This window comes from Alosa alosa, chromosome 23, assembly GCF_017589495.1.
Source record: "Alosa alosa isolate M-15738 ecotype Scorff River chromosome 23, AALO_Geno_1.1, whole genome shotgun sequence".
In the NCBI taxonomy this organism is placed as follows: Eukaryota; Metazoa; Chordata; class Actinopteri; order Clupeiformes; family Clupeidae; genus Alosa; species Alosa alosa.
In genome coordinates, this window is record NC_063211.1 from 18,897,884 (window position 1) to 18,907,883 (window position 10,000).

The 10,000-nt window shown below is 43.9% G+C and overlaps 1 protein-coding gene across 1 annotated transcript in view; it reads right to left on the reverse strand.

Annotated features, from left to right (window-relative positions):
• Nucleotides 1-10,000, reverse strand: part of vps8 (VPS8 subunit of CORVET complex) — an 85,718-nt gene that overhangs the window by 45,584 nt on the left and 30,134 nt on the right. The window contains 10 exon segments of the mRNA XM_048234596.1: nt 333-379; nt 1,881-1,970; nt 2,071-2,169; nt 3,739-3,823; nt 4,575-4,657; nt 4,785-4,841; nt 6,313-6,401; nt 6,404-6,431; nt 7,334-7,405; nt 7,663-7,785. Coding sequence (XP_048090553.1) covers nt 333-379; nt 1,881-1,970; nt 2,071-2,169; nt 3,739-3,823; nt 4,575-4,657; nt 4,785-4,841; nt 6,313-6,401; nt 6,404-6,431; nt 7,334-7,405; nt 7,663-7,785 — 773 coding nt within the window.

Below are 10,000 nucleotides of genomic sequence, written 5' to 3' on the forward strand. Positions count from 1 at the left end.
CTTGTCTGGAACATTATGGTCCACACCATTAAGTCCTACGGCCATATGATGTAGCTCTCTCTCTCTCTCAAATACTTTTGCATTATCAAAGAGGAACATTTAAAAAATAGTTTACATAGAGAATGCTTGGAATACAATATGGCAAATAAATATGCATCCAAGATTAACAAACAAACTGGTCTCTATGGGTGGCACCAGTGCTATCAGTGTGGGATGTTAATCTAAAGCCCTGGGGTGTGCAGTTTGCAGTTTGTTGTTAGCATTATTGTTAGCTGCTTTTATGAGGACTTATCATCTATTTATTTGTTTATTTGTTTGTGCAATTTACTCACTTGGGGTCAAGTAGATTCTTAAGAAACTGGAACACAAGGTAGTCATCCTAGTGAGGGAAAGGAAGGAGGTTAAAACTTTTGTTTTACAGATGAAAATGACATTTCATATTATCATCACACACACACACAGACAAAGAGATAAAAATAAACACAGACACATAAAAACACAATACTAAATGCAGTGATTTCACACTTATTCACTGAAGAAGCGATTCAGTTTGACTCTTACCACACTGTCAAATTGCCATCTGGCTGAAACACTGTTGAACTAAATGTGTGGTCCTCTAAAAGTTACTAAAAGCAGTGTTTGCAAAGAAAATACAGAATATATGTATGTATGTGTGTGTGATTGTGTGTGTGTGTGTGTGTGTGTGTCGCAGAGCTGCCAACGTGAGATTCATTCATTTGATTGGCTCCACGTGCTCTCATGCCAAATCAATGCGTGAGGGTTGGCAGTAGAGCGGGCAAGTTTCCTTTACTTTCTCTCTCTTTCACTCAGTCACTCAATCACTCACTCAGTCATACACAGACACACACACACGCAAAGTTGATAGTGCTGGTATAAACTCGACTTCAGTGAGGAGGTGTCTCGGTTTCACAAATGCATGCACACACACACACACACACACACACACACACACACACACACACACACTCACACTCACACTCACACTCACACTCACACTCACACTCACAGCCTAAATCCCAGCCATGCCACCGCACACACTCCCAATATGTGAACAAAACAGCCTTTTCAATTAGCACCTAGCCCATCTCTCAGCGAAGCACAGATAACACAAACCCAATTACACAGCCGACTGCAGATAGGACCTAATCCATTTACTGATACACACGCTTAAGGGGCCGTGTCTCCACAACATGTCACTCCCCAATAACAAGCTGCACTATCAGTCACCGCCAGCACTGCCCCCGCTAGCAAATGGCAATAAACGGGGGCCAAGCGAAAACACACTTTCATGTTATACCTGGGAAAGTTCAGATGGAAATGTATGGAAGGTGTGCTTGTGTGTGTGTGTGTAGCTGTATGTTTGTGTGGAATGAGACAAATGACCTTCTTATACACTTACTGTATTTGTGTGTGTATAGTGACACAGACTTTGAGTACATGGTGATGTGGACTGTATGAATGTCTGTGATGTCTGTGCATCTATGTGTGTGTGTGTGTGTGTGTGTGTGTGTGTGTGTGTGAGAGAGAGAGTGTGTGTGATCTTTTACGGTTGACAGGAACAATATTGAGAATGAGATGTCTGCCTTTTCTGTGTTCAGGAAATGTTGCTGTTTTGGTCTCTATCTGATCGACACATCTGTCCGGCTGATGCTTGTTTAGGATTATCTGACTGAAGAGTCTACTGACTGAAAGCCAATTTGTGATAAACAACATAAAAATATAAACAAGAAAAAAAAAAAAGATACGAGATAAAAACATGCAATTATAATAATAATGAATAACAATAAACAAAACAATCTTCACAACCATCTGAAGATGACAGACAGAAACAAGAGAGGGACAAACAGAGTTTATGATACCTGCAACGTGGTGATAATTGGCTGGATTTCATCAGCAAAGTGCACTGACACCATTTCAGCTGATTTGGAGGGATCGATGCTCACCAGTTCCTGCCATTGAAGGGGAAAGGGATGCTCGTGTCAGGCCAATAGGAGATGATGATACAGTATTAAGACCAATCAAGAGTAGGATTCTTGGGGGGTGCCGTACCTGGATGTGCTGGAGGGTTTTGTCCCAGACCGAGCGTTTCTCCTCTGAGCTGTACCCCGGCATAGAGAGGATGTTGTGGATGTAGTTGAAAATCTCCTCCTGTGTTCATGAGATTGAGAATGCTTTGTCAACAACTGCTTTGCTCTGGACACATGGAAGTCGTTACAGAAAAAGGGATACTCTATTTAATGTTTACAAACAAATCTTTGTTTTTTATTCACCTAAGGGAACCAATTAATTTGTTAATTTTGAGTAAGTTCTACTTAGTCATAGTTGGGAGGCTAACTGTGACATTAAATCTTACTGCAAACTATATGAATATGGAGAGCAAACCTGAGCAGAGTGAATGCATGTAGGGACCATTTCACGTTCATACTCCACCAAAACTATATATCATATATGTCTTGAGGCTGAGTGACTCAGATGGTCTTAAAGATAGAGACAAGAGACCAAACTGATAACTCAAGGCCATTATCTCATGTGGGCTTTGTGGTCCAACACACAAAATATAAAAACAGACGGAGAAAGAGTTGCCAAATCTGTCCTTTTCAGCAGAGGAGACAGAGGAGATAGCATTTTGGGCTTTGCTGAGGAATAACAGAAGAAATCTCTGCACACTAAATTTGATTATCACATAATCTGTTGAACAGAGTAATGTTTCAGCAAAGTGATTTCATCTAAGTCCATGTTGAGAGACAAAGCTCCCTTCTGTTCAAAAAATATTGTACGAACAAATGGTTTCCATCCTTCTTTTTTATAACAAGTAATTTTCTCTTTGAGATACAAGCAATACAGAAAGATGAGTTGAGATGTTTCTAACAAGATTAGTGACTGTAAGTGTCAATGCGAGGAGACATATCTGCTCCAATCATGGATTTCTTTTCTGTTCTCTGCTCAGTGTTTGTTTCTCATCAAAAATAAATTGCTGCAGAAGAGAATTGGTGTGCATTATAGATTTTTTGGGATGCTTGGGTGAGTTTACAATAGTGGAAGGCCATGGCTTTGACAGGCGAAGAGTTTATCTGTTCAGGGCAGCAGCCCTGTGAGTTACTGAAGTGCACGGAAAGGAGCTGGTAATGTGTGTGTGTGTGTGTGTGTGTGTGTGTGGTGGTGACCATGGAGAAAAGTGGTAGATACTGATCTGTGATAAGGACCTACTATTCGTACAGTGCATGCCCCAGGCATGTTCCAGTTTGTAGATGCCATGTAGCCATGTCCTAGTCTTTTCTGTCACAACACTCCACAACGCTGGATGATATAGCTAAGATATTATACTTGACTTTTACACTTTTTATGTGATTAACACACATCTTAGAGCCAAGAGGGTGTTTAAATGAGAAAACAAATGACTGCAGAGGCTGCTAAAGGGTTTTTGTTTGTTTGTTTGTTTGTTGTATCAATGTCAAAGCTACAATGCAGAGGCAGAGACTGACTGACAGGAGCCAGTGGATCTGGATGCCATGACAACAATGGGACATCATTATCAGTTATGCAATGGGTCATCATTTTCAGTTATGCAAATGGTTCTGCGGTTAAAAACAACCATTGATTTGTTTAAATCTTTACAGGGGGGTTGTATTTTTCAGGAAGAAGTGAGGCTGAGAAGAGGAGAGGTTGAAAACAAAGCTGAATAATAGAGAGAGATGGGGAAAAAGTAGCACAGCTCACCCTTCTCAGGGGATCCTTCAGGTAGCAATCAATTATCCTGTCATAAAGCTGCTTCTTCTCATACATAAATTCACAGATCTGGTAGCTGGGGGGAGAGACAGACACACAGAGAGAAAATGAGAGAGAGAGAGAGAGAGAAAGAAAGAGAGAGAGAGAGAAAGAGAGGGAGAAAGAGAGAGACACTCCTTAAGGAAACTATTGACTAGATTTTTCCATTAATTTAACAGGAGCGTGCTGGCTTGTATGGCATTTTCACGGTGTTGAATCAATCCAGGCAAGTCATGCCATCTTTCAGGCTGGGGGAGGGGGTGGTGGGTAGGGCTGCTTCTGTTGGTGTTGTTATGCTGCGGTGAGTGTGTATTGATCGTCGTACCTGGGCGGCAGTGAGTGTGTATGTGTGTGTGTGTGTGTGTGTGTGTGTGTGTGTGTGTGTGTGTGTGGAGGGGGAGAGGAGCTCACCATCACTGAGAGGCTTACTTCAAATTGACTGCACTCTAAACTACACACACTCGCCGCAGGAGAGGAGAGGTGCAGGCAGTGAAACCGAGGTGAGTTTTTAAGGAGAAGTTGGAGTGTATGTGTGTGTATGTATGTTTGTGCATTAGTACAGTATGTGTAAGTAAATGTGTGTGTGTCTGTCTGTGTTTGTGTATGTGTGTGTTTATGTGTATGTGCGTATGTATATGTGCGTGTGTGCATGTGTGTAAACAAATGTGCGTGTGTATGGAATGCGTGTGTGTGCATGTTTATGTGCTCACTCACAAATAAATGTGTGTGTTTGTGAGTGTAGACATACATGTATGTGTAGTGTTTGGGAGAGAGTACATGAAACTTACAACTCAGCCTTTTCTGCTAGGTAGAGAAGCCGCCCCTCATCAAACTGCACCACTCCTCCCACCTGCAGGAGTTCCAGCAGCACCTGTTGACCAATCACAGCACAGCACAGAGGTCACCTGACCTGCGTGTGCTTGTACGCACATTCAGCCTGCGCTGCACGATGTGTAATAATTCCTTTTGTTTTTTTGTGAATCTGTGTTTGTAAGTACCTGCTGCCTTTCTGTGTGTCTGGAGTCATCATCAGGGCTGCAGAGAAATTCTAAGACCTGTAACAGGGAAGAAGAAACACAAACACACACACACACACACACACACACACACACACACACACACACACACACACACACACACACACACCCACTTAGCATCACACTACACTGCACAGAGAACACCTTTTCAACATCCATCTGCTATATATATTCCGCTCTGACACATACAGTACATGGGTCTCTTGGCCCCATCTTTCCTCTGTCTGTGTGTGTGGGCTCACTCGGTGTGTATCACGCATTAAACCTCATCTCTCTGAGTGAATGTAAACAGCCTGTGGTCTCTCGGCTCCCCAGTGTCACTTCAGCGCCTATCTATGAGGTGGGGATCACATTGGCCAGCGGCCGCGGCAAGCGTAACGCAACGCTCAGACCATAATAAGTTCTATCTTGTTTCTAAGTAACACAAACAGCTTGCCTAAACTGACAATTGAATACGCTCGCGTTGCGCTTTGAAAGTTGAACCAATTTCAACGCTCAGCTTGTTCAACGCTAGTGCTGCCACCATAAAGGACAATAGGAAACCCGCTTGCCGCTGGCCAGTGTGATTCCCTGCCTTACAGCTCCTCTCAGTGGGAGACACTTTTTAATATACACTCACTCGCATTATTTTCTCCACAGAACTTCATCTGTCTGTCACACCACGACAAAAGGGACAAACACAAAGTGTACAGCAGCCGAACTCTCTAGCTGAGAGAGAGAGACAACAGAAGCTCCTGGATCACAGTCTAATTGCCTCCTAACAGACAGGGCCACAGATCGTCCCATGGATCGGCACCATCAGAGAATTATTTTGGTGACTGTTTTGAGCCGGAGAGCTGTGAGGTGCCGGCGTGGTGAAGCGGAGTGCAATACGGCACTGTGCCGGCACGCGATAGTGAGCTCTCGGCTACGGGGAGAGGCAGCCAGACACCTTTCATGTGCCACAGCTATTTTTACGGCATGTGTGAAGACGTTCTGGAACAGAAAGGAAATGAAGAAGCAGTGGCATCACCTGCCCAGAAACACCAGCTGTTAAGATTTTATATTCTTTTTTTGTTGATTAACCAAAGTGCTCTGTGATAACGAGAGAGTTCAAATGTTGTGGACTAATTAAAAGGCAGACTCTTTAGGAATGACTCCCACAGCAGATAACCAGCATTTACCAGACATAACAAAACACCAGCGACAAGAGAGCAGTGATTTTGAAGATCAGTGAACTCTAGAAGAGCTTAGATAATGAAATGAACACATTTTTTTTTATCAATGTGCTGCTCCCTTGACTTCCATTACTGGGCTTGCACTTTAGCTCTGTTTACACAAACAGTAAACATCTCTTCCATGACTCAAACAACAATCATAAAACACCCTGGCTCAGAATAGGACCCGGCCCGATCCATTTCCCAAGCTAGAACATGCCCGTCCAGTGGGATGCCAGAGCTCCTTATAACAAACCAATCATGCCAATCTCGTGGAAATGACTGGTGCTCACCTGGTCAAACAACTTGCGGTTAACAAAGAGGGTGTTGTCCGGCTTGGCCAGCTGACGAGCGAGGAAGGTGAAGAGACAGCCCACCTGGGAGGGGTGAAGTCGGAGTTCTCCACCATCACCTGACACACACACACACACACACACACACACACACACACACACACACACACACACACACACACACACACACAGAAATGAGAAGAATTGTCTGTGTATATGTGTATGCTATGTGTGTGTGTGTGTGTGTGTGTGTGTGTGTGTGTGTGTGTGTGTGTAGTGAGGGAGAGAGTGAGCAAGTATGCATTTCTGAGCAGCTGCGAATGGCTTTCGAGGGTTCCTGATGGCAGTGATGAGTTAAGTATCACGCTCTCAGAGCTGATTGGCCCTGATTGGCCCTGATGGGCTGTGCTGATGAGCAGAGCACTGAGGGAGGACTGGGGACTGATGAGAGTGGCTTTAACAATCATCAACATGGAAGCTCCATCGCTCCAGCCCACGCCGCTGATCAAGGCCCCTCCAGAGAATCACACAGCGCTGCCGCCACTTCTCTCACAATGGGAATACATAACATGCTAATGCTGCATGCTTGTCTACATGTTTGGTATTCTGCTTTATTTCTTTTATATTATTTTCATTACTGTGTGAGGCACTTTGGTCTTGAATGTGCGATTCTTACTTATTTACTTACTAAACTTAAATAACCAGAGAGACTATGCAAATGACACAGTCTCTATTTTTGTTTTTGTATATTTTTCATTTTTTTTATCCTTTATTTTACCCAGGAAGGTCCCATTGAGATACAATATCCCTTCTGTCAGGGAATCATGGTCAAGATGGGCATGAAGATACGGTGCATCACTGTCAAGTCAGGTGCTATTTGTGTTTTTGTGTTTTGTGAGAGTAAGCTACTGAGTGAGTGAGAGAAACAAAGATGGAGAGGAAGGGGTGTGTGTGTGTGTGTGTGTGTGTGTGTGTGTGTGTACATATTCCTAGTTCTGACAGAGTAGAGGCATTTCCTGACCTTTAGTAGAATGTCCACGATCCTCTGTTGGTACTCCAGAGCCTGCTTGTCATTTTTGAAGTCCTCAAACGTCTGCAGGGGACAAAGCACGCCAGAGGCAACAGGGACAACCAATCAGTAAATCAATCAATCAACTAATCGACAGCTTCATCAGTCAACCGATCTACCAATGAATCCTGTCACGGCTTGACAGACCAGATAAGACAAACTGACAACAGGCAGTATTGACTAGTGTGTGTCGTATCTATGTGTGCATGTGAGTGTATTGTGAGTGTATGCGCAGTGTAGTGTGTGTGTAGTGTGTGTGTAGTGTGTGTGACAAGTCTCACCAATGCAAGGACATTGAGGAACTCCCTGGTATCAAAGTGCAGGAGGGTTCTGATGAAGGGGTACACCTCCTCCTCCTCTTGGCACCCCTCTGCTGTGTGGAGCCGGATCAGAAATTCAAACACCTATAGCAGACGCATACACACACATGGGTATATACACACATACACAACAGATCAATAAAGGCACAAATCACAAAACTGCCCCCCCCCACACACACACACACACAGACACACAGACACACAGACACACAGACACACAGACACACACACACACATAGTGATGCATCTGTAATCAAACATGAATATCCTAACCATAAAATTGCACTGTTAAGGGTTAGAGTGTCTGCTTTTCATGTTTTGATATTAAAATGAAGCAAGTTTATTTCTATGCTCCACCCATGGACAGACATTCATAGACAGACAGAGACACATACACACACACACACACACACACCAATGTGTGCCGATATGGTTGGTCACCATGGATACCTGTGTATGAAAGAGCATGTATTAACCCAGGCATACAGCCATTACGAGCAATTCAGACACTCATAATCGAAGGTAATTGGCCAGCATTCAGGGGCTTTTGGAAGTGCAGTGAGGGTGTGCAATGAGAAGGAATGGAAATGTGAAAGGTTATGGAGAGAGAGAGACAGAGAGAGAATGGAAGAAGAAAGAGATGTCACCGAAAACACAGAATACCAAATGAGACACCATCAATATCTCCCGTCTGTCACACACCCTCACACTGCAAATAGTCAAGCCAAAGCACACAGGCACACATGCACGCACGCACACACAGACACATATACACACACACAGCAACATGCACACATGGATACAGACAGAGTTAAAACGACAAAAACACACTATCCTGAATACACCAAAAATGTACACTAACAGACAGACAGACACATACACACACACATACACGCACACACACAGACACACAGAGGCAGAATCAGTGATAGCCTGAGAGAGATCTCTGCTCATAGATGGAAATTGCTCAGGGAAAGCTGGAATACTGGGTTTGATGGTGGCCAATTCCTGAGCCACATTCCCAGGATTTCAAGGCCTTTCCCGGGTCCTACAGAATTCCACACTGAAAAGAATTTATCAGGATAACTAACAGGAGCTGGACGCGCTTTCAACAAGAGCCTTTAGAGCGTGACAGGATTGTGTGTGTGTGTGTGTGTGTGTGTGTGTGTGTGTGTGTGTGTGTGTGTGTGTGTGCCTCTGAATTTTCCCGAGGTCATCCCAAGGTCGCTAAGCTTGGACAAATGGTTCCAGTATTGGCTCTGGAGGAGAGAAGAGGAAATCCCCTCAACCTCCTGCTGAGGGACCCAGAATGCCTTAAGCACATAATCAACCATGCAAGGAACACACACACACACACACACACACACACACACACACACACGTGCAAGCGTAAACATAAATGAACACAAACAGGAGAGCTTTCTTTCTGCCTCTATCTATCAGAGACACACACACACACACACACACACACACACACACACACACACACACACACACACACACACACACACACACATTTTAACTGTGACCTACAATACAGAGCCTCACCAAGACGCCCACTCATTCTTCAGTCTCTGACCAAACATGAATTATGTAACTAACACAGTTAGTAAGGCAGAAGGCCTTACAGGGAAAGAGAGAGTGCAGGAGAGAGAGAGATGGAGTTAGTGAGACAGAGAGAGAGAAAAGCACACTAGTTGGTGTCATACAAATGCAGCTTTCAGTGTTTTGGTTTAACAGAGAGACAGAGGGAAAGAGAGGGGCCAGACGTTTGCAAGTGCAATCATTGAGTCATCTATCTACAAAGCAAGAAGCGTCTATGTGTCTGTCTGTCTGTGTGTCCTAATGTCTGTGGCACGCATATCTCGCTGACCGTTTGTCAGACTGATTTCAAAATTGGCGGGTGTCTTGCATGAGTAAGTGCAGTGCCAAATTTGAAGTTGTTTGAATAATAAATGCAAAAGATGTCGTTAAATATATCGGTAAAAGAAGCACAGATTGGCTTTCGCTGCTAGCCACTCCCCCTCCCACACAGCACTGTACTGTAAGCTACCAGTGAGGATAGCTTTGGCAGAACTGGATCAGTGTAGGTTACACGGGTAAGAGGTTAAGCGAGTGCAAGATGTGTTAACATGTCTGACCTTAACAATAAAGATCCCCTGTATGTGGTTTGCTTGCATAAAATGACTCGGCGTGTTGTTGCGGATTTTGCAACAACACGCCAACACACACAGGTATGCAGTGGCTCTTTTCAACATGACGTAAATAATGATGTGCAATAAACTGACACTTCAGGATA